This window comes from Crassostrea angulata, chromosome 7 (genome assembly GCF_025612915.1).
Source record: "Crassostrea angulata isolate pt1a10 chromosome 7, ASM2561291v2, whole genome shotgun sequence".
Classification (NCBI taxonomy): domain Eukaryota; kingdom Metazoa; phylum Mollusca; class Bivalvia; order Ostreida; family Ostreidae; genus Magallana; species Magallana angulata.
The window spans coordinates 17,344,405-17,370,164 of record NC_069117.1 but is presented as its reverse complement, the minus strand read 5'-3'; the positions used below and the strand labels follow the sequence as shown (position 1 = coordinate 17,370,164).

The following is a 25,760-nucleotide window of genomic DNA, read 5'->3' as shown; positions in this document are numbered from 1 at the left end:
TTTTGTTAAGAAAGATGTGATTTTAAGCCCAATTTTTTAAAAAGACAGTGGCATATACAAATATAATTTGAATTTTAGGAGATTTTTTTTCTTCAAAAATTGCAAGTGCAAGTATATACAGAAACTTTCTTGATATTTTGATAGCAACTACAACTATAACGCTCAAACGAGATTCTGGATATGATAATGTTATTATGATGGATTTAAATGTTGCTCCAGAAACATCTTAGTCTTTGAAAAAGTACACCGTTGCATCGGTTTCAGAGCTATACAAAAATATAACTAGTAAATTAAGAATTTAATTGATGAAAAAAATAATCTCGTATTTACATTTTAGCTACAACAACAACAACTACAACCACGACGCCTCTGCGCGACTCTGGATATGATGTTGTTATTATGATGGATTCAAATGTTGCTCCAGAAACATTTGACTCCATGAAAAAGTACACAAAGTCACTCGTGAACAAGTTTAGCATTGACGATAAGGAATACCGGGTAGGACTCATGCAATATGGATCTTCTAATAACAAACAATGGGATTTGGACAGATACGATGACAAATATGGTGTCTTGTCGGCAGTCGACAGCGTTCCTTTCAGAAGAGACACTTCGTCCGATGCAGCAAGTGCCATCCGAATGGTCAGACGTAGAATGTTCAACGACAGAAACGGAGATCGAGACTTTGCAAGGAATCTCATATTCCTTATGACTGCCAATGAGCGAAGTGATGACATATACGCCACCTGGAACGAAGCAGAGGAGGCTGAAAAAGAAAATATAAATCTATATACTGTTGGGTTTGATTTAGATGATACAACAGAAATAGACGAAACATCAACTCATCCACTTAGAATTTATCGTCATCTCATCAATACCAGAGAAGGCGACCGCCCTATCGATGAATCAACGAGTAACATTCTTGGACTTAGTAAGATTTTACTTAAATGCAATCATTATCAGTTTATCAGTGAGGTGTTCTGATCAAAATGATGAATTAAGGTCAAGATTTTGTCATGAGATAAAATTGGGGGTAACAAAAAGTGAGGATGATAATTCCTTCACGATGATTGATTACATTACCTTGACTAAATGAGATTTTGCAAGAGAAGTAAAAGGAGAGCCGAAAAAGATGAAATTTCAGTACAGTATAAAAAACTTCAGTTAGAAATATCAAATTTTTTATATCCGACAAAAAAGGGTATTTTAGGTTAATTAGCGGATTGCTAACGTCACAAAAGGATTCAAAATTCACCTGCAGATTGAGGATTCAAACAAATATTTCTAAAATCATATTAAGCAGCAAAATATGAATTATTTGAGGAAGCTTTAATATACTTTGTACAAAAATTAGTAATCAAATGATAATAATTCGAAGACACTATTCTATGTCATTATGTTTTATGAGATGTTTCTTTCATACAGTTATTGCTTTTTTTCTTTTTTTGTCAATACGATGATTCCTCTGCCCTCAAAATACTGTTCTTACCTTGCCGTATTTAGCTATCTTCAAATTACAATGTTCACCAAGCGGGGACAAGGCGAATATTGTACTGTAGCATATTGATCGCAAAACAGCAATTAATTTTCTATAGTGTGATCAGCAAAGAATTTATACAGACATATAAAGCCGAGCTGACAAACGCGATATTTTATTTCAAAATATAAATGAACAATTAAAAAATTATTTTGTAGATAGTTTTGTGGCATTTATTTCCGCTTTGCTTGAATGTCATTGGAGAAAAAAGTCTACTATTCATATCTTAAAATTGATTTCGTTTGTGCATAACATGTTATTCAAACTACATCACTTTATCAAGAATTGTTTTCCATGTTTGTGTTTCCATTCGAACAATCAATTTTCATTGCAAATCTTAAACGTGCCGGAAAGGATAATGGCACGTTGATGAGTTTAACTTAGTATTGAAAGTAGATGTATATATAAAGAACTTTGATTTTATAAAATATTTTATAACTTTTAAGTTTTTTAAATAGTCGGCCTTGTCCAGATACATGTATTAGTCAATTTTTATTTGGCGGTTACATGAATAAAATATCTATATATTGTGTCCAGTAAAATTGAACTCGATTTGTTTTGAAATTATGATCATGGTTTCCAAATGCATTTACAGCATTTAAAACTTGCTTTGCTTGAATTTGTCAAAACTGTTGGGTCTTTTTTACTATCACTTCTCAACCACGCAGTTGAATATCCCAAATAGTTCAGACATAACTTTAAAACCAATTTCTCTCTTTGAAAAAATTTAAGGGTAGATTATCTGACAAGTATTTCACTCGTGATTTTTTTAATAGTAATATTTAAAATAAGTCATACAGTATGGTGAAAAGATATACCAAATCAATTATGAAGCAACATGGAACAAGCACCAACGATCTAATTTACTTACACTTGACTTTAATAAAAGACAAAAGCCAGTTTGTCGTAATACTAACTCAAATTTCTCTTTTGACAGTTGACGAAGATATAGAGCCTCCGAGATCTCGACCAAAGCCTACAACTACACCAATTCCAACGACTGTCTTAAGTATGATCTGATTAAAATAAAAATAAAAATATATCATAAATATTTCCACAAACTACAATTCTTCATCCTGTTTCACTATTTGCCAGTGAAAGTTTAATTCAATCGTTAATCTATAATCAGAAATATATAGACAAAGCGCGTAAGTTTGCAAATTGAATAAAAAAAATATGTAGGTTGTGTCAGATTAAGAGACAAGCAATGTCTATGCAAAGTATTGTTTATGCTACATGTACTTTATTTGCACAACTGAATCGTTCTACAGTAACTTAAATATCCATACACTATGTTGACCATTTTATTTTCTACTTTTATATTTATTTATCGAAAAATTAATTATAAAGTTTTTTGACAATTAGTGAACCTTTAGGAGGAAAAAATGTATATTCAAGATCTCATTTTACGAAACATTTTGAGAAAATGTTTAATATAATAATGTCTCCTATCAATTTTGTCCTCTTCGTTTGAGCATTTAAGTATCGAGTACATGGTTATTAAACGCATTTATGTTTATCATACGCAAGGAGCCCCTGTAAAACTTTGAAATATATGTTCCTGATATCAGGAGTTAAGGGTAAAGCTTTCTTGTCATATAATGCATGATTATTTATTTCTTAATTAGTTTTCAAATGTTTATCGTTATTCTAGCCATCTTTAGAGCAAAATAAGGGCATTATTGAATGCTTTTATTAGAATTGTTAAATGTTTTATTCAGAAAAACAAGAGTTCCGTTGCTACGACAGGGCTCCATTTGACATGCAATTTAATTGCATTGGTTCATAAAAAAATATTTAACACTAGAAACTGTAGCCATTACCGACATTGATATTTTTTTTTACTTAATGGTAAAAAGTGTCAGCCTTATGGTGTGACTTACAATTATATTTAAATGGATGCTTGTTATGTAAGTAAGTAAAAGTTAAATACCATGCGGCTTTAAGCTGAAGTTGTATCTATCAACCAAGCACTTGAGCAACTTATTCCACAAATGATATTGGGGAATTATTTCTTAAACAGATTAAACTTTTTAAAGGAATCAATTAAACATGTTTTCAATTAAAACTACGGTTACCTTGTTTTTATTACAGACCAATGTTTTGCTCAGGTGGACATAGTATTTGTGTTGGATTCGTCCACAAGCGTTGGCAATGATAACTACGACAAAATGAAAAGCTTTGTGACAAAGTTCCTTCATGGTGCCAACATTGACAGTGGAGATGTTCGTGTAGGTCTCCTGTCGTACAGCACTAAAGTCACGGTTGAATTCAAACTCAACTCTTATAGCACCAAGGCAGACGTGTTCAATGCCGTAAATGCAATACCATGGAGATACGGAAGTACAAATACTGCCGATGGTCTCCAGACAATGCATGAAGAGTTGTTTAATGAAGCTAACGGTGACAGACCTGGAGTCCCTAATATCTGCATCATTATGACAGACGGTGTATCCAATATCAACTACCGAAGAACAATTCCCGAGGCTGATGTAGCGAAAGAAAAGGATATCCATATATATGCCGTTGGAATTGGCCTCAAAGACTTGAAGGAGGTGAATGGAATAGCCAGCGAACCTGCAAGTACAAATGTTTTTGCAGTTAACACATTTGATGAACTTGAAGGTCTTGATGAAAAAATCTTTGCAGCGACATGTTCAGGTAAACATATATATATGTTTTCACAAGAAAAGCTTTTAATCTACATTACATGTATGTTGCAACTCATGTACATGTGTTTCTTTCACTTTTCTTTACTTTATTTAAAACAGTCCGTCGTAAAACAATATTGTTACATTCGTTGTTGTTGTTTCTTTAAATAATAAGTTGATATATGATTAATTTACAACTAAAAAAATTAACATTTTTAAAAATATATTCAATGTGTATAAAGATGTGTATATAAAATGAAATCCATGCTCTGTTGCATTGTCAAAAGTAATTCTTTTTTAATTTTCTTAATCTTTCAAAGACCTCTGTCAAATGGTATATGTATACAAAATTACATATATCCTCAGTCTTTACAAAATACTGTATTGATAATTGGTTTCGGAAAATGGTATGATAATATCATTATATAACAAATATTATTTCAACATTTATTCGTGCACATTTAAAAATCATGCAATTAGTACATGAATAGTTTACCCATAAACTTCTGGTAAATTAATTCTGAACTTTTAATTTGTTCCCGCTGTCGAGTTATCAATCTAAGAAGCCAATTATACAAGCATACACCTTCAAGCACATATTCGTGTCCTTTATTTTTATTTTTGTTTTCTTTTTAAAAAGTAAAGACAACGTTACCGATTACAACAACATTGCCAACTACAACAACTACTAAACAACGTGATTCTGGTTATGATGTCATCTTCATGTTCGATTCGTCTGTACCAGAGGAACGCGTTTTTAATCAAATGAAAGACTTTGCAGCCAATGTTGCTGAGGGGCTCAGCATCGATGACAAGGAATATCAAATTGGTCTCATGCGATACAGTAGTAATGCCGATGAGATTGCGCAACTGAACGGACTACCAAAGAAAAATGACGTTGTACGAGAAATTAAACAAATAGCATACAGGCCAGGTGAGAGCAATCTTGATGACGCCATTGATGACGTTCGACAGACTATGTTTACTGACAGAAATGGTGATAGAGACTTTGCTAGGAATCTCATTGTATTATTTACCGGAGTGGACCAAAGTGCCAACCCCTATGAAGCTTTCAGAGCTGCTGAAAAAGCGGAAAGGGATCAAATCAACTTGTATACGGTTGGATTTTATCTAAACGACACGTTTGAAATCGACGAGGTATCCACGCATCCTTTGAGTACATACCGTTATCTTGTGAATAGGAAAAAGGATCTAAATGAAGTTTCAACGGATCTTGTCAAATCAAGTGCGTATTTTTTTTTAATCTTAATGTAAGATATAAAGACATTATTGTTTTTTAAGAATGTTCATACTTTATCCTCTATATTTCACAGTTGATGACATTGTAAGACCAGAGAGAGGTCGACCATACCCAACAACAACTAGTAAGCATCAGTTTCAGAGCTATACAAAAATATAACTAATAAATTAACAATTGAATTGATGAAAGAAATAATCTCGTATCTACATTTTAGCTACAACAACAACTACAACCACGACGCCTCTGCGCGACTCTGGATATGATGTTGTTATTATGATGGATTCAAATGTTGCTCCAGAAACATTTGACTCCATGAAAAAGTACACAAAGTCGCTCGTGAACAAGTTTAGCATTGACGATAAGGAATACCGGGTAGGACTCATGCAATATGGATCTTCTAATAACAAACAATGGGATTTGGACAGATACGATGACAAATATGGTGTCTTGTCGGCAGTCGACAGAGTTCCTTTCAGAAGAGACACTTCGTCCGATGCAGCAAGTGCCATCCGAATGGTCAGACGAAGAATGTTCAACGACAGAAACGGAGATCGAGACTTTGCAAGGAATCTCATATTCCTTATGACTGCCAATGAGCGAAGTGATGACATATACGCCACCTGGAACGAAGCAGAGGAGGCTGAAAAAGAAAATATAAATCTATATACTGTTGGGTTTGATTTAGATGATACAACAGAAATAGACGAAACATCAACTCATCCACTTAGAATTTATCGTCATCTCATCAATACTAGAGAAGGCGACCGCCCTATCGATGAATCAACGAGTAACATTCTTGGACTTAGTAAGATTTTACTTAAATGCAATCATTATCAGTGAGGTGTTCTGATCAAAATGATGAATTATGGTCCAGATTTTGTCATGAGAGAAAATTGGGGGTAACAAAAAGTGAGGATGATAATTTCATCACGATGATTGATTACATTACCTTGACTTAATAAGATTTTGCAAGCGAAATAAAAGGAGAGCCGGAAAAGATAAAATTTCAGTACAGTATAAAAACTTCAGTTAGAAATATCAAATTTTTTATATCCGACAAAAAAAAAAGTATTTTAGGTTATTTAGTGGATTGCTAACGTCACAAAAGGATTCAAAATTCACCTGCAGATTGAAAACTCAAACAAATGTTTCTAAAATCATATTAAGCAGCAAAATATGAATTATTTGAGGAAGCTTTAATAGACTTTGTGCAAAAATTAGTAATCAAATGATAATAATTCGAAGACGCTATTCTATGTCATTATGTTTTATGAGATGTTTTTTTCATACATTTATTGCTTTTTTTCTTTTTCTTTTTTCTTTTTGTCAATACGATGATTTAGCTGCCCTCAAAGTACAGTACTTACCTTGCCGTATTTAGCTATCCTCAAATTACAATGTTCACCAAGCGGGGGATAAGACGAATATTGTACTGTAGCATATTGATCGCAAAACAGCAATTAATTTTCTATTGTTTGATCAGCAAAGAATTTATACAGACATATAAAGCCGAGCTGACAAACGCGATATTTTATTTCAAAATATAAATGAACAAATAAAAATTATTTTGTAGATAGTTTTGTGGCATTTATTTCCGCTTTGCTTGAATGTCATTGGAGAAAAAAGTCTAATATTCATATGAGGCAACATGGATCTAGCACCAAAGATCTTATTTACTAAAACTTGACTTTGATAAAAGACAAAAGCCAGTTTGTCGTAATGCTAACTCAAATTTCTCTTTTGACAGTTGACGAAGATATAGAGCCTCCGAGATCTCGACCAAAGCCTACAACTACACCAATTCCAACGACTGTCTTAAGTATGATCTGATTAAAATAAAAATATATCATAAATATTTCCACAAACTACAATTCTTCATCCTGTTTCACTACTTGTCAGTGAAAGTTTAATTCAATCGTTAATCTATAATTAGAAATATATAGACAAAGTGCGTAAGTTTGTAAATTGAAAAAAATATGAAGATATGTGTCAAATTAAGAGACATGCAATATCTATGCAAATTATTGTTTATGCTACATGTACTTTATTTGCACAACTGAATCGTTCGACAGTAACTTAAATATCCATACACTATGTTGACCATTTCATTTTCTACTTTTATCTTTATTTATCGAACAATTAATTATAAAGTTTTTGACAATTAGTGAACCTTTAGGAGGAAAAAAATGTATATTCAAGATCTCATTTTACGAAACATTTTGAGAAAATGTTTAATATAATAATGTCTCCTATCAATTTTGTCCTCTTCGTTTGAGCATTTAAGTATCGAGTACATGGTTATTAAACGCATTTATGTTTATCATACGCAAGGAGCCCCAGTAAAATTTGAAATATATGTTCCTGATATCAGGAGTTAAGGGTAAAGCTTTCTTGTCATATAATGCATGATTATTTATTTCTTAATTATTTTTCAAATGTTTATCGTTATTCTAGCCATCTTTAGAGCAAAATAAGGGCTTACTTGAATGCTTTCATTAGAATTGTTAAATGTTTTATTCAGAAAAACAAGAGTTCCGTTGCTACGACAGGGCTCCATTTGACATACAATTTAATTGCATTGGTTCATAAAAAAATATTTAACACTAGAAACTGTAGCCATTACCGACATTGATATTTTTTTTTACTTAATGGTAAAAAGTGTCAGCCTTATGGTGTGACTTACAATTATATTTAAATGGATGCTTGTTATGTAAGTAAGTAAAAGTTAAATACCATGCGGCTTTAAGCTGAAGTTGTATCTATCAACCAAGCACTTGAGCAACTTATTCCACAAATGATATTGGGAAATTATTTCTTAAACAGATTAAACTTTTTAAAGGAATCAATTAAACATGTTTTCAATTAAAACTACGGTTACCTTGTTTTTATTACAGACCAATGTTTTGCTCAGGTGGACATAGTATTTGTGTTGGATTCGTCCACAAGCGTTGGCAATGATAACTACGACAAAATGAAAAGCTTTGTGACAAAGTTCCTTCATGGTGCCAACATTGACAGTGGAGATGTTCGTGTAGGTCTCCTGTCGTACAGCACTAAAGTCACGGTTGAATTCAAACTCAACTCTTATAGCACCAAGGCAGACGTGTTCAATGCTGTAAATGCAATACCATGGAGATACGGAAGTACAAATACTGCCGATGGTCTCCAGACAATGCATGAAGAGTTGTTTAATGAAGCTAACGGTGACAGACCTGGAGTCCCTAATATCTGCATCATTATGACAGACGGTGTATCCAATATCAACTACCGAAGAACAATTCCCGAGGCTGATGTAGCGAAAGAAAAGGATATCCATATATATGCCGTTGGAATTGGCCTCAAAGACTTGAAGGAGGTGAATGGAATAGCCAGCGAACCTGCAAGTACAAATGTTTTTGCAGTTAACACATTTGATGAACTTGAAGGTCTTGATGAAAAAATCTTTGCAGCGACATGTTCAGGTAAACATATATATATGTTTTCACAAGAAAAGCTTTTAATCTACATTATGTTGCAACTCATGTACATGTGTTTCTTTCACTTTTCTTTACTTTATTTAAAACAGTCCGTCGTAAAACAATATTGTTACATTCGTTGTTGTTGTTTCTTTAAATAATAAGTTGATATATGATTAATTTACAACTAAAAAAATTAACATTTTTAAAAATATATTCAATGTGTATAAAGATGTGTATGTAAAATGAAATCCATGTTCTGTTGCATTGTCAAAAGTAATTCTTTTTTAATTTTCTTAATCTTTCAAAGACTTCTGTCAAATGGTATATGTATACAAAATTACATATATCCTCAGTCTTTACAAAATACTGTATTGATAATTGGTTTCGGAAAATGGTATGATAATATCATTATATAACAAATATTATTTCAACATTTATTCGTGCACATTTAAAAATCATGCAATTAGTACATGAATAGTTTACCCATAAACTTCTGGTAAATTAATTCTGAACTTTTAATTTGTTCCCGCTGTCGAGTTATCAATCTAAGAAGCCAATCATACAAGCATACACCTTCAAGCACATATTCGTGTCCTTTATTTTTATTTTTGTTTTCTTTTTAAAAAGTAAAGACAACGTTACCGATTACAACAACATTACCAACTACAACAACTACTAAACAACGTGATTCTGGTTATGATGTCATCTTCATGTTCGATTCGTCTGTACCAGAGGAACGCGTTTTTAATCAAATGAAAGACTTTGCAGCCAATGTTGCTGAGGGGCTCAGCATCGATGACAAGGAATATCAAATTGGTCTCATGCGATACAGTAGTAATGCCGATGAGATTGCGCAACTGAACGGACTACCAAAGAAAAATGACGTTGTACGAGAAATTAAACAAATAGCATACAGGCCAGGTGAGAGCAATCTTGATGACGCCATTGATGACGTTCGACAGACTATGTTTACTGACAGAAATGGTGATAGAGACTTTGCTAGGAATCTCATTGTATTATTTACCGGAGTGGACCAAAGTGCCAACCCCTATGAAGCTTTCAGAGCTGCTGAAAAAGCGGAAAGGGATCAAATCAACTTGTATACGGTTGGATTTTATCTAAACGACACGTTTGAAATCGACGAGGTATCCACGCATCCTTTGAGTACATACCGTTATCTTGTGAATAGGAGAAAGGATCTAAATGAAGTTTCAACGGATCTTGTCAAATCAAGTGCGTATCTTTTTTTAATCTTAATGTAAGATATAAAGACATTATTGTTTTCTCAGAATGTTCATACTTTATCCTCTATATTTCACAGTTGATGACATTGTAAGACCAGAGAGAGGTCGACCATACCCAACAACAACTAGTAAGCATCAGTTTCAGAGCTATACAAAAATATAACTAATAAATTAACAATTGAATTGATGAAAGAAATAATCTCGTATCTACATTTTAGCTACAACAACAACTACAACCACGACGCCTCTGCGCGACTCTGGATATGATGTTGTTATTATGATGGATTCAAATGTTGCTCCAGAAACATTTGACTCCATGAAAAAGTACACAAAGTCACTCGTGAACAAGTTTAGCATTGACGATAAGGAATACCGGGTAGGACTCATGCAATATGGATCTTCTAATAACAAACAATGGGATTTGGACAGATACGATGACAAATATGGTGTCTTGTCGGCAGTCGACAGAGTTCCTTTCAGAAGAGACACTTCGTCCGATGCAGCAAGTGCCATCCGAATGGTCAGACGAAGAATGTTCAACGACAGAAACGGAGATCGAGACTTTGCAAGGAATCTCATATTCCTTATGACTGCCAATGAGCGAAGTGATGACATATACGCCACCTGGAACGAAGCAGAGGAGGCTGAAAAAGAAAATATAAATCTATATACTGTTGGGTTTGATTTAGATGATACAACAGAAATAGACGAAACATCAACTCATCCACTTAGAATTTATCGTCATCTCATCAATACTAGAGAAGGCGACCGCCCTATCGATGAATCAACGAGTAACATTCTTGGACTTAGTAAGATTTTACTGAAATGCAATCATTATCAGTGAGGTGTTCTGATCAAAATGATGAATTATGGTCCAGATTTTGTCATGAGAGAAAATTGGGGGTAACAAAAAGTGAGGATGATAATTTCTTCACGATGATTGATTACATTACCTTGACTTAATAAGATTTTGCAAGCGAAATAAAAGGAGAGCCGGAAAAGATAAAATTTCAGTACAGTATAAAAAACTTCAGTTAGAAATATCAAATTTTTTATATCTAACAAAAAAGGGTATTTTAGGTTATTTAGTGGATTGCTAACGTCACAAAAGGATTCAAAATTCACCTGCAGATTGAAAACTCAAACAAATGTTTCTAAAATCATATCAAGCAGATGATCAAATGATAATAATTCGAAGACGATATTCTATGTCATTATGTTTTATGAGATGTTTCTTTCATACATTTATTGCTTTTTTTCTTTTTCTTTTTTTTGTCAATACGATGATTTAGCTGCCCTCAAAGTACAGTACTTACCTTGCCGTATTTAGCTATCCTCAAATTACAATGTTCACCAAGCGGGGGATAAGACGAATATTGTACTGTAGCATATTGATCGCAAAACAGCAATTAATTTTCTATTGTTTGATCAGCAAAGAATTTATACAGACATATAAAGCCGAGCTGACAAACGCGATATTTTATTTCAAAATGTAAATGAACAAATAAAAATTATTTTGTAGTTAGTTTTGTGGCATTTATTTCCGCTTTGCTTGAATATCATTGGAGAAAAAAGTCTACTATTCATATGAGGCAACATGGATCTAGCACCAAAGATCTTATTTACTAAAACTTGACTTTGATAAAAGACAAAAGCCAGTTTGTCGTAATACTAACTCAAATTTCTCTTTTGACAGTTGACGAAGATATAGAGCCTCCGAGATCTCGACCAAAGCCTACAACTACACCAATTCCAACGACTGTCTTAAGTATGATCTGATTAAAATAAAAATATATCATAAATATTTCCACAAACTACAATTCTTCATCCTGTTTCACTATTTGCCAGTGAAAGTTTAATTCAATCGTTAATCTATAATTAGAAATATATAGACAAAGTGCGTAAGTTTGTAAATTGAAAAAAATATGAAGATTGTGTCAAATTAAGAGACATGCAATATCTATGCAAATTATTGTTTATGCTACATGTACTTTATTTGCACAACTGAATCGTTCTACAGTAACTTAAATATCCATACACTATGTTGACCATTTCATTTTCTACTTTTATCTTTATTTATCGAACAATTAATTATAAAGTTTTTTGACAATTAGTGAACCTTTAGGAGGAAAAAATGTATTTTCAAGATCTCATTTTACGAAACATTTTGAGAAAATGTTTGATATAATAATGTCTCCTGTCCTCTTCGTTTGAGCATTTAAGTATCGAGTACATGGTTATTAAACGCATTTATGAATATCATACGCAAGGAGCCCCTGTAAAACTATGAAATATATGTTTCTGATATCAGGAGGTAAGGGTAAAGCTTTCTTGTCATATAATGCATGATTACTTATTTCTTAATTAGTTTTCAAATGCACAGGGCGAAAAACCATCTTTAAGCAAGTCCTTAAAGGTGGCTTAAAGGTGACTTAAAGGAGCTTAAAGGCTATACAACCTTTAAGCCGCCTTTAAGTCACCTTTAAGCAAGTGCTTATAGGTCCTTAATGTCCAAACTTCTTTAAGCTACCTTTAAGCCACCTTTAAGCCACCTTTAAGCATCTTTAAGTGGCATTTACGCTCTCTTTACGCTGCCTTTACACTGTCTTTAAGTGGCCTTTAAGTCAATATTGATCAAGCTGAACAATAAAAACATATATTAAATGCAAAAGCTCTTTTATAGAGATGGGAGGGGGTCATCCGAGTGATAATATAATTTCCAAGGAAGGGGGGGGGTGTTCCAGGCGGTTTTAATCGTCGCTCCATTAAACACAGATCGCTATCATCAGCACCGCTCTGATGGACACAGATTGCCGTTATAAAATTCTTTATAATTTTGGGGGGGTTTCAAAATTATTGTCGGTATGAGCGCAGTCTCTGTATCTTAATATGTGCGTAAAACTAATTAAAGTATGTTTGTTTCCTATTATAAATTAATCGGTGAAAACAATCTCCCTCTCTCTCTCTCTCTCTTTCTCTCTCTCTCTCTCAGTTCATCCGGTTATTAAACAAAATAAAGATAATGAACCAAAAATGCATGATTTAATTTGTTAATTGGTTTAAGGTTTGTATTTTTTTTTCAATTTTCATTATTTCTAACTCTAGATCTGCTAGATACATGTTAAAGATGAAAAGACTCTCAACTGCCTTTGTTATATCGGGCAGGATATTACTGCTTTGTTTGTCTAGACATAGTTTTGTTCGTTTGTGTATATCTAATTAGAGTCTATTGTTTGTCCAACTTAAGAAAACCCCTGGAACTAACACAGAATATACAAGATATACACAGCAGTTGTGTCGTGTGCCCAGGTGCATGTTTGTGTATATCTAATTAAAGTCTATTGTTTGTCCAACTTTAGAAAACCCCTGGAACTAACACAGAATATACAAGATATACACAACAGGTGTGTCGTGTGCCCAGGTGCACGTCAGGGTTTCTAAAGGCGTTGAATCTTAGTATGTACGAGTATACGATAAGTCTAGTGAATAAAAGTTAATTTACATTTGTAATTCATTTTCAAAGTATTATTTCCTAGCTCTGGGTTTCAAAGATGTTACGTCTACAAATTAACGATACATGTATGTAAGAGTAAAATCTTGAGGCCAATTAATTAATGTACCGGTGATCATAAATAGGGGTTGATTATTTAAATATATGTATAAGGGTAAATATGTCAAATATACCCGGCCTGGCACATCATACAATTGTATGTACAAGTCATTTGCAATTGCCACATGCAGTAAATACGTCACCGGTAATTGGTAATTTTGTTTGTTATAGAATTGATAGTTTAAAAATCATGTACATGTACATACAATTACATGTAAATATTTAAACATATTGGAACGGCGCCGCGATCATGAAAACCGGGAAATTGCGGGAAATTGAACAAATACCCTAATAGTATCAATGCATTTAATAAAAGAAATGATTTCATTTTCTTTCTTACATTTTTATTTTATTTAATTTATAAATAAGATATAATTGATTGTTACAAACTGAATGGTTTGTCAAAATCTTTTCAAGTAAACACATTCAATACAGTGATTCAATATCCACTGATATATAGGATATAAAAACGCTCATATGTATGTAAGTTGCCGTGGCGCAGAGGATGTGTGGTGATGCTAGTAAGCTAAGGGTCCAGGGTTCAATTCTCGCAGTGGCCGGTTTTTGTTTTTGTTTTTTTTTTCATTTTTCTTTCTAGAACAAAAACCGTTTTAATACCTTTTCTTTCATAAAGTTAATATATTTTGTTGGAAATTAAGCACAATATTGAATTAATTTTTTTTTAATGGCTTAAAGGTGGCTTAAAGGTAGCTTAAAGGTGGCTTAAAGGTGGCTTAAAGAAGTTTGGACATTAAGGACCTATAAGTTGTCCTTAAAGGTGGCTTAAAGGTGGCTTAAAGATGGTCTTTAAGCTGCCTTTAAGCCATCTTTACGCTTTCTTTAAGCCACCTTTAAGCAATACTTATAGCTTAAAGGTAGCTTAAAGGTGGCTTAAAGATCGTCTTTAAGCTACCTTTAAACACCTTTAAGCTATCTTTAAGGAGGACTTAAAGATGGTCATTCATCCTGTGATGTTTATCGTTATTCTAGCCATCTTTAGAGCAAAATAAGGGCACAATTGAATGCTTTTATTAGAATTGTTAAATGTTTTATTCAGAAAAACAAGAGTTCCGTTGCTACGACAGGGCTCCATTTGACATACAATTTAATTGCATTGGTTCATAAAAAAATATTTAACACTAGAAACTGTAGCCATTACCGACATTGGTATTTTTTTTACTTAATGGTAAAAAGTGTCAGCCTTATGTTGTGACTTACAGTTATATTTAAATGGATGCTTGTTATGTAAGTAAGTAAAAGTTAAATCCCATGCGGCTTTAAGCTGAAGTTGTATCTATCAACCAAGCACTTGAGCAACTTATTCCACAAATGATATTGGGGAATTATTTCTTAAACAGATTAAACTTTTTAAAGGAATCAATTAAACATGTTTTCAATTAAAACTACGATTACCTTGTTTTTATTACAGACCAATGTTTTGCTCAGGTGGACATAGTATTTGTGTTGGATTCGTCCACAAGCGTTGGCAATGATAACTACGACAAAATGAAAAGCTTTGTGACAAAGTTCCTTCATGGTGCCAACATTGACAGTGGAGATGTTCGAGTAGGTCTCTTGTCGTACAGCACTAAAGTCACGGTTGAATTCAAACTCAACTCTTATAGCACCAAGGCAGACGTGTTCAATGCTGTAAATGCAATACCATGGAGATACGGAAGTACAAATACTGCCGATGGTCTGCAGACAATGCATGAGGAGTTGTTTAATGAAGCTAACGGTGACAGACCTGGAGTCCCTAATATCTGCATCATTATGACAGACGGTGTATCCAATATCAACTACCGAAGAACAATTCCCGAGGCTGATGTAGCGAAAGAAAAGGATATCCATATATATGCCGTTGGAATTGGCCTCAAAGACTTGAAGGAGGTGAATGGAATAGCCAGCGAACCTGCAAGTACAAATGTTTTTGCAGTAAACACATTTGATGAACTGGAAGGTCTTGATGAAAAAATCTTTGCAGCGACTTGTTCAGGTAAACATATATATATGTTTTCACAAGAAAAGCTTTTAATCTACATTATGTTGCAACTCACGTGTTTCTTTCACTTTTCTTTACTTAATTTAAAACAGTCCGTCGTAAAACAATTTTGTTACATTCGTTGCTGTTGTTTCTTTAAATAATAAGTTGATATATGATTAATTTACAACTAAAAAAATTAACATTTTTTAAAAGATATTCAATGTGTATAAAGATGTGTATGTAAAATGAAATCCATGCTCTGTTGCATTGTCAAAAGTAATTCTTTTTTAATTTTCTTGATCTTTCAAAGACTTCTGTCAAATGGTATATGTATACAAAATTACATATATCCTCAGTCTTTACAAAATTCTGTATTATTAATTGGTTTCGGAAAATGGTATGATAATATCATTATATAACAAATATTATTTCAACATTTATTCGTGCACATTTAAAAATCATGCAATTAGTACATGAATAGTTTACCCATAAACTTCTGGTAAAATAATACTGAACTTTTAATTTGTTCCCGCTGTCGAGTTATCAATCTAAGAAGCCAATTATACAAGCATACACCTTCAAGCACATATTCGTGTCCTTTATTTTTATTTTTGTTTTCTTTTTAAAAAGTAAAGACAACGTTACCGATTACAACAACATTGCCAACTACAACAACTACTAAACAACGTGATTCTGGTTATGATGTCATCTTCATGTTCGATTCGTCTGTACCAGAGGAACGCGTTTTTAATCAAATGAAAGACTTTGCAGCCAATGTTGCTGAGGGGCTCAGCATCGATGACAAGGAATATCAAATTGGTCTCATGCGATACAGTAGTAATGCCGATGAGATTGCGCAACTGAACGGACTACCAATGAAAAATGACGTTGTACGAGAAATTAAACAAATAGCATACAGGCCAGGTGAGAGCAATCTTGATGACGCCATTGATGACGTTCGACAGACTATGTTTACTGATAGAAATGGTGATAGAGACTTTGCTAGGAATCTCATTGTATTATTTACCGGAGTGGACCAAAGTGCCAACCCTTATGAAGCTTTCAGAGCTGCTGAAAAAGCGGAAAGGGATCAAATCAACTTGTATACGGTTGGATTTTATCTAAACGACACGTTTGAAATCGACGAGGTATCCACGCATCCTTTGAGTACATACCGTTATCTTGTGAATAGGAAAAAGGATCTAAATGAAGTGCCAACGGATCTTGTCAAAACAAGTGCGTATTTTTTTTAATCTTATAATAAGATATAAAGACGTTATTGTTTTTTCAGAATGTTCATACTTTATCCTCTATATTTCACAGTTGATGACATTGTAAGACCAGAGAGAGGTCGACCATACCCAACAACAACTAGTAAGCATCAGTTTCAGAGCTATACAAAAATATAACTAGTAAATTAACAATTAAATTGATGAAAGAAATAATCTCGTATTTACATTTTAGCTACAACAACAACTACAACCACGACGCCTCTGCGCGACTCTGGATATGATGTTGTTATTATGATGGATTCAAATGTTGCTCCAGAAACATTTGACTCCATGAAAAAGTACACAAAATCACTCGTGAACAAGTTTAGCATTGACGATAAGGAATACCGGGTAGGACTCATGCAATATGGATCTTCTAATAACAAACAATGGGATTTGAACAGATACGATGACAAATATGATGTCTTGTCTGCGGTGGACAGAATTCCTTTCAGAAGAGACACTTCGTCCGATGCAGCAAGTGCCATCCGAATGGTCAGACGAAGAATGTTCAACGACAGAAACGGAGATCGAGACTTTGCAAGGAATCTTATATTCCTTATGACTGCCAATGAGCGAAGTGATGACATATACGCCACCTGGAACGAAGCAGAGGAGGCTGAAAAAGAAAATATAAATCTATATACTGTTGGGTTTGATTTAGATGATACAACAGAAATAGACGAAACATCAACTCACCCACTTAGAATTTATCGTCATCTCATCAATACCAGAGAAGGCGACCGCCCTATCGATGAATCAACGAGTAACATTCTTGGACTTAGTAAGATTTTATTAAGAAATGCAATTATTATCAATTTGTCGGTGAGGTGTTCTGATCAAAATGATGGGTTATTGTCAAGACTTAGTCATGAGAAAAACCAGTGGGTTAACAAAAAGTGAGGATAATTTTTGCTTTATGATGATTGATGACATTACCTTGACTAAATAAGATTTTTCGAGCTAAAGTGTGAGGGAAGCATGAACAAATATAAATTTTATTGCAGTAGAGAAAATCTTCAGTTACAAATAATTAAAAAAAACTAGACTTTTGTTGCAAAAGCAACAAAAAGGTCTTCCGTTTTGATATAAATGAATCAATTTAACCGTAGACATTGCTTCTCTTACATAGAGAAAATAGTTGATATGATAATTATTGTAAATGATATATCCAGACGTTACTTCCATATAAAACAACGAGATTGAAAAGGAAATAAATTTTTGAAGACTCTCTGTGACGACTGGAAGGTATGCCGAACTAAAAAAAAACAGGTTAAACATTTGTACAATCATAAGTAAATCTTTCCTCAAACGTTTCTGCCAAGTCTGAAATTTCTTTGAAATAAAAGTTTTTGTCTGGAGACTGGAAACGGGCGAACAGAAGTGATTAATAAAAAAGCTGGTATTTTTCGTACATTTGCTTAACGTACATCACTCTTTATCAGGCTAGATGAAACACCCACAAAATTCAGTTAAACTTGTTAAAAATATGATTGATTTGAATACTTCCGGTGAAAACCGGAAGTGGCAGTTGACAAAATAAAACCTGCTGAACATATCATCAATCAAATGTCTATCATTCATGAAAGCTTTGTGTCTCAATCACTTACAGTGACAAAAATCTTGCGGGGATCAAATTTGTAAAAAGGAAAGCTACATAGAGATATTTGAGATATCTCACCGGAAGTAACAGTTATTTGAAAATTTAACATTATAAAGATGACACATCTAAGATTGTATACTGATATATTCATTCCATGTAAAAGAAATAAAGAAAGAAAAAACATATTATTTGTAGTGCTTCCGGTGACGACTGAAAGTTACGCCGAACAAAATAAAATAGTTTAAAATCATGTAAATATATAGGTCTATCATTCCACAAAGTTTGATTGTTCAAGTCGACACCGTTTATGAGATCTCGTCGAAATAAGGTTTTTTGTCTCGGGACAGGAAACGGACAAACGGAAGTGTTCAATGTAAATTGTATTAGATGTTTCTTGTATACTTGCCTTTTGTACGTTATTGTTCATCGAGCTCACTACAAATATCAAAGAAAAACAGTTAAACTGATAAAAAGTTCCATTTGTTTGAACTCTTCTTGTGTGGACCGGAAGTGACGGAAGACAAAATGAAACCGGTTTAACATATTTTCAATAAAATGTCTATCATCCATGAACGTTTTGTGCTTTGATCACTTATAGATTCTGAGAACTCGTTTGTACAAAATGTGTTTCAAAAAAGCTACCTGAGATATTTGAGATATCTCACCGGAAGTAGAATTTTTTTGTTGATATAACATTGCATTGATAACCTATGTATAGATTTATACTTATATATCTATTTTATGGCAAAAGAATTAAATGCGTAAAAGTAGTTATTTTTGAATTACTTCCGGTGACGACCGGAAGTTACGCCGAACAAAACAGAATAGTGTATACACATGTACATAAATAGGTTTATCATCCCAAAAAGTTTTATTGTTCAAGTCGTCACCGTTTTTGAGATCTCATCGAAATAAGGTTTTTTTGTCTCGGGACAGGAAACAGACAAACGGAAGTGCTTAATGTAAATTTTATTAAATATTTTTTGTATACTTGCCCTTTGCATTTTATTGTTCATCGAGCACACTACAAAAAGTAAAACTGATAAACAGCTCGATTTGTTTAAACTCTTCCTGTGTAGACCGGAAGTGACGGAAGACAAAATGAAACCAGTTAAACACATCTACAATCAAATGTCTATCATCCTTGAAAGTCTTGTGCTTTGATCTCTTATAGTCTCTGATATCTCGTTTGTACAAAATGTGTTTCAAAAAAGCTACCTGAGATATTTGAGATATCTCACCGGAAGTACGATTTTGTTGTTGATATAACATCGTAAAGATTACTTTTGTGTATATTTATGCTTAAATATTTATTCTATTCACAGGATGAATGACCATCTTTAAGTTCTCCTTAAAGATAGCTTAAAGATGCTTAAAGGTAGCTTAAAGACGATCTTTAAGCCACCTTTAAGCTACCTTTAAGCTATATGTGTTGCGTAAAGATGGCTTAAAGAAAGCGTAAAGATGGCTTTAAGGCAGCTTAAAGACTATCTTTAAGCCACCTTTAAGCCACCTTTAAGGACAACTTATAGGTCCTTAATGTCCAAACTTCTTTAAGCCACCTTTAAGCCACCTTTAAGCTACCTTTAAGCCACCTTTAAGCCATTAAAAAATTTTTAATTCAATATTGTGCTTAATTTCCAACAAAATGTATTAACTTTATGAAAGAAAAGGTATTAAAACGGTTTTTGTTCTAGAAAGAAAAATGAAAAAAAAAACACAAAAAAAAAACCGGCCACGGCGAGAATTGAACCCGGGACCCTTAGTTTACTAGCATCACCACTCTTCCTCTGCGCCACGGCAACTTACATATATATAAGCGTTTTTATATCTATATATCAGTGGATATTGAATCACTGTATTGAATGTGTTAACTTGAAAAGATTTTGACAAACCATTCAGTTTGTAACAATCAATTATATCTAATTTATAAATTACATGCATGCGTGTATTTAGAATGAAATACGGAACTTGGTCTTCAGTGAACAAAAATATATTATACCTAAATGGAAACCGTTAGGTTCACTATAGTAGGCTTTCTTAGTTAATAAATTTAAACCGAGTAGATATACGTTCATCTAATTTATAGCTAAAAAAATGTAAGAAAGAAAATGAAATCATTTCTTTTATTAAATGCATTGATACTATTAGGGTATTTGTTCAATTTCCCGCAATTTCCCGGTTTTCATGATCGCGGCGCCGATCCAATATGTTTAAATATTTACATGTAATTGTATGTACATGATTTTTAAACTATCAATTCTATAACAAACAAAATTACCAATTACCGGTGACGTATTTACTGCATGTGGCAATTGCAAATGACTTGTACATACAATTGTATGATGTGCCAGGCCGGGTATATTTGACATATTTACCCTTATACATATATTTAAATAATCAACCCCTATTTATGATCACCGGTACATTAATTAATTAGCCTCAAGATTTTACTCTTACATACATGTATCGTTAATTTGTAGACGTAACATCTTTGAAACCCAGAGCTAGGAAATAATACTTTGAAAATGAATTACAAATGTAAATTAACTTTTATTTACTAGACTTATCGTATACTCGTACATACTAAGATTCAACGCCTTTAGAAACCCTGACGTGCACCTGGGTACACGACACACCTGTTGTGTATATCTTGTATATTCTGTGTTAGTTCCAGGGGTTTTCTTAAGTTGGACAAACAATAGACTTTAATTAGATATACACAAACATGCACCTGGGCACACGACACAACTGTTGTGTATATCTTGTATATTCTGTGTTAGTTCCAGGGGTTTTCTTAAGTTGGACAAATAATAGACTCTAATTAGATATACACAAACGAACAAAACTATGTCGTGACAAACAAAGCAGTAATATCCTGCCCGATATAACAAAGGCAGTTGAGAGTCTTTTCATGTTTAACATGTATCTAGCAGATCTAGAGTTAGAAATAATGAAAATTGAAAAAAAAAATACAAACCTTAAACCGATTATCAAATTAAATCATGCATTTTTGGTTCATTATCTTTATTTTGTTTAATAACCGGAGGAACAGAGAGAGAGAGAGAGAGAGAGAGAGAGAGAGAGAGAGAGAGAGAGAGAGAAAGAGAGAGAGAGAGAGAGAGATTTTTTCACCAATTAATTTATAATAGGAAACAAACATACTTTAATTAGTTTTATGCACATATTAAGATACAGAGACTGCGCTCATCCCTACAATAATTTTGAAACCCCCAAAAAATTATAAAGAATTTTATAACGGCAATCTGTGTCCATCGGAGCGCTGCTGATGATAGCGATCTGTGTTTAATGGAGCGACGATTAAAACCGCCTGGAACACCCCCCCTCCCTTCCTTGGAAATTATATTATCACTCGGATGACCCCCTCCCATCTCTATAAAAGAGCTTTTGCATTTAATATATGTTTTTATTGTTCAGCTTGATCAATATTGACTTAAAGGCCACTTAAAGACAGTGTAAAGGCAGTGTAAAGAGAGCGTAAATGCCACTTAAAGATGCTTAAAGGTGGCTTAAAGAAGTTTGGACATTAAGGACCTATAAGCACTTGCTTAAAGGTGACTTAAAGGCGGCTTAAAGGTTGTATAGCCTTTAAGCTCCTTTAAGTCACCTTTAAGCCACCTTTAAGGACTTGCTTAAAGATGGTTTTTCGCCCTGTGATTGAAAAGGAATTTAATGCGTTAAAGTAGTTATTTTTGAAGTACTTCCGGTGACGACCGAAAGTTACGCCGAACAAAACAAAAATGTTTAAACACATCTACAACTATTAGTCTATCAACCCACAAAGTTTGAATGTTCAAGTCTTTATCGTTTCTGAGATCTCGAGGTGACAAGCTTTTTCAGCGCGGGACAGGAAACGGACGACCGGAAATTATTTTTGACAAAATGAAAAAAACACCCAGAGATATTGTCATTATCTTTCATTCCAGAAAATTTCACAAAAATCTGTCCAGCCATCTCTGAGAAATCTTGTGGACAAAAAAAAGGAAAAAAAATAATAAAAAACATTACAATCACTATAAGGTCTTCCGTTGGAAACGGAAGACCTTAATAAGAAACATTACAATCACTATAAGGTCTTCCATTGGAAACGGAAGACCTTAATTATATCAGACGAAAAAGCATTTTAAGATATTTACCAGGCTGCTAAAGTAACAAGAGGATTCAAAATTCAAACATTTATTTCTAAAATCATATTAAGGACGTTGTTTACTCAGGGTTTGAGTTCTCAAACTCGGATTGTTATAAAGTTCAATGTCATGAGTAAAATTTGTTCTTAAAACTAAAATTATTAAGATTTTATTTATTAGTCAACATAATTTTGCATATTTTAGGTTGTTTCTCTCCAATTTTTCGGTTAGATATTCGAATGACACCCACTACAAAAATATTGAAAAATGCTTAAAAACGATAAAAGACACCATATCTCAAAATTTTGATCATTGACCTCATATAACTTTTATGCCTGCATAGTAAGGTCAATATACCTACGCGTAGTTTAATTCTATAAATTTTTAGTATTATCATCATTCAGTTTTTTGTAAAATTGAATCAAAAAGGGATAGGAATTTGAAAGTAAATGGAAGAAATTCGGACTGGACTATTCTTAAAAATTGTGAATGAAAACTTAATGCTTTGTGTCTGTTCAGTGTCACTGCCATTCATAAACTGTAATTTATTTTTAAAAGAGTTTAGCAATTTGTATTTTTTTTCACAATTAAGAAAATTTAAGTCATAGTGTAAAATTTTAAGGGACTTTTAATTTTTAAAAAATATTCAATGGCCATTATTTCAAAAAGTAGGTCATTTACCTACTTTTTTGAAAGTGAAAAAAAGCTTTACCATGATAGGTCTTTAACACACAATAGATGGTTTTTCATTATCATCAGTGGAATTTTTTTTCATTCTAAGTAAACGTATACCTTAAACCGAAAAATTTGAAATTTTTGTAAAAGCTTAAATCTAGTTTCTACAAATATCAGTTATCAAGTGATAAAAATTCAGAGTCTCTATTCTGGGGTCATTATGTTTAATGAAGATTTTTTATTATAGAACTATTGCTTGGAATTTATAAAGTCAATACGATGATTTAGCTACCCTCAAAGTATAATATTCATCTCGCCGTATTTAGCTACCCTCAAAGTACAATTTTCACCGAGCCAGAGACGAGGTGGATATTGTACTTTGAGAGTTGCTTATTCATCGTATTCAGCGCAAAACAGCAGTAATTATTGTATTACATAATTAGCAACCAATTTATAAAAACATATACAGCCGAGCTGAGAAATGCAATATTTCATTCTTTTTTTAGTCCTTATGTATAGAAAATAAAAAATTACGAGGGTTGTTAGGGTGTAAATTTACTGTGTGCTTTGTAATATGACGTATGTTTTATTAAATGACTATCAATTGAAAATAAGAATGCAAAAAATCATTAAAGTCTTTTGTGTCATATCGTATATTGGTTAGGTCTGAAAAACATTGTTCACGCAGTTTCGACTTTAGATGAGGAAATAAAGCGAAATCCTTAGGTGCAAGATCCGGGCTGTATGAGGGTAGGGGTGCTGCAGGAGCTCAAGATATCAATATTTCCATTTTCAAATCTCTGTGATTCTAATTGTAAACCTTAAAAAAAGCAGCATCTAACAATATGTTTCTCTGCGTGCACACAAAATTTAATGTTTGCCCGGTGCTCAAGGGTATCTTTTGACGTTAATGTTTATGACTCATTTTTCAAGCGTTGGTCGTCAATATTAGCCATTAAACGATCAGAAATTCTTTTATTTTATTTTTTTCAAAACTTTCAAAAAATGACCTTTGTAATATTATGATCATATGAAAAGAAATCTTCGTCATGAAGAATGTGCGGAGCGGAGCAAAGCGAAGTAAGCCCATTTTTCATGACAAAAATTTCTCTTCATATGACATCTTACTTTCTTAGAACAGAACCCAAGCCAATCAAATCAGAGATCTGAGGAAAATACGCCGCCCCCCCCCCCCCCCCCATTGTGTCCAAATATCGTCATGCCTTAATTAACATATATGAAGCCCAGTGTATTGATTTGCGTAAAAATCAAACACGTGTATTTTCCACGTAGACTTCCAACAAAGTCATGTTAGAATGGATTTAAATTAAATCAAATAATTTAAAGGATATTGGTTTAATTAAATGGGATATTGAGATTGTGTTAAGGTGTTTAATCTATACAGATGATTGAGAATATGCCTTATCGGGGCATGGTCATGACTTTAGGCAAAAATTATTTTTCCGATTTTAATATTTACAATGCTTTAGAAAGGCTTTTTTTTATAGGCAACCGAAATTTGAGTGTCATCTGTTGAGTTATAAGCGAGTTACAGAACTTGAAATTCTTCGTAATGTAACCAAAGCGTTTGTTTACATTTTGAACGTTGATAAAAAAAATTTCAGTTTTAAATTTAAAACTGGTGTGTTAATCATTAGGAACTGTTTATTCATGCAACAAGATAGACAAATCTGCTGGAAAAAGATTTTTACTGGTATATTGAACCTGTGTAAACAAAAACAGGGCACGAAACTTATTTACATGACAAAGACTTGTGAGCCCTGTATCTTGCTTATAACTCTACGAATGACTCTCAAATTTAATTTGATTATTCGAAATGCCTCACCGAAGCATTGTTAACAATGGAAATAAAAAATAAAATTTGACCAAAATCGTGACCGTGACCCTTTAAATCTGTACAAGGTAACCAAATACACGTAAACGCCCTTTTTCTCTTCATAAGAAAAAAATATTAAATAGGTGAATCTTGACCAAATTCATTGTGATTTAAAATAGTATCTTTCACGGGCAGCATTTCTTCGATTTGTGTGTGTGGGAGGTGGTACATACAATGTAAAATCAAGCAAAGAAGAGTTTCCGAAACGCCCCTTTTCAAAGTTTCCACCAATCGAAAAGTCGTCAGTACTCGAGAAAAAGAAGACTGCACTCTTAGCGAGAATTTGGGATATTTAATTGGTTGAATAACTGGGTGATGTTCTAAGTCATTCTATCAATAAATTCATTTCGTGTTTGTGTTTTTAGTCGAACAATCAATTTTCATTACAGCTCTTAAACGTACAAAAAATGATAAAGGCACG

The 25,760-nt window shown here is 33.1% G+C and overlaps 1 protein-coding gene across 5 annotated transcripts in view; it reads left to right on the top strand.

Annotated features, from left to right (window-relative positions):
- Positions 1-25,760, top strand: part of LOC128156485 (uncharacterized) — a 91,489-nt gene that overhangs the window by 31,613 nt on the left and 34,116 nt on the right. For all 5 annotated transcript variants that reach the window (XM_052818656.1, XM_052818661.1, XM_052818657.1 and 2 more), the window contains 16 exons: positions 338-931; positions 2,475-2,546; positions 3,632-4,198; positions 4,829-5,434; positions 5,523-5,573; positions 5,664-6,254; positions 7,197-7,268; positions 8,344-8,910; positions 9,535-10,140; positions 10,229-10,279; positions 10,370-10,960; positions 11,848-11,919; positions 15,191-15,757; positions 16,376-16,981; positions 17,069-17,119; positions 17,210-17,800. In XM_052818656.1, coding sequence (XP_052674616.1) covers positions 338-931; positions 2,475-2,546; positions 3,632-4,198; positions 4,829-5,434; positions 5,523-5,573; positions 5,664-6,254; positions 7,197-7,268; positions 8,344-8,910; positions 9,535-10,140; positions 10,229-10,279; positions 10,370-10,960; positions 11,848-11,919; positions 15,191-15,757; positions 16,376-16,981; positions 17,069-17,119; positions 17,210-17,800 — 6,255 coding nt within the window. The remainder of the gene's footprint in view (positions 1-337; positions 932-2,474; positions 2,547-3,631; positions 4,199-4,828; positions 5,435-5,522; positions 5,574-5,663; positions 6,255-7,196; positions 7,269-8,343; positions 8,911-9,534; positions 10,141-10,228; positions 10,280-10,369; positions 10,961-11,847; positions 11,920-15,190; positions 15,758-16,375; positions 16,982-17,068; positions 17,120-17,209; positions 17,801-25,760) is intronic.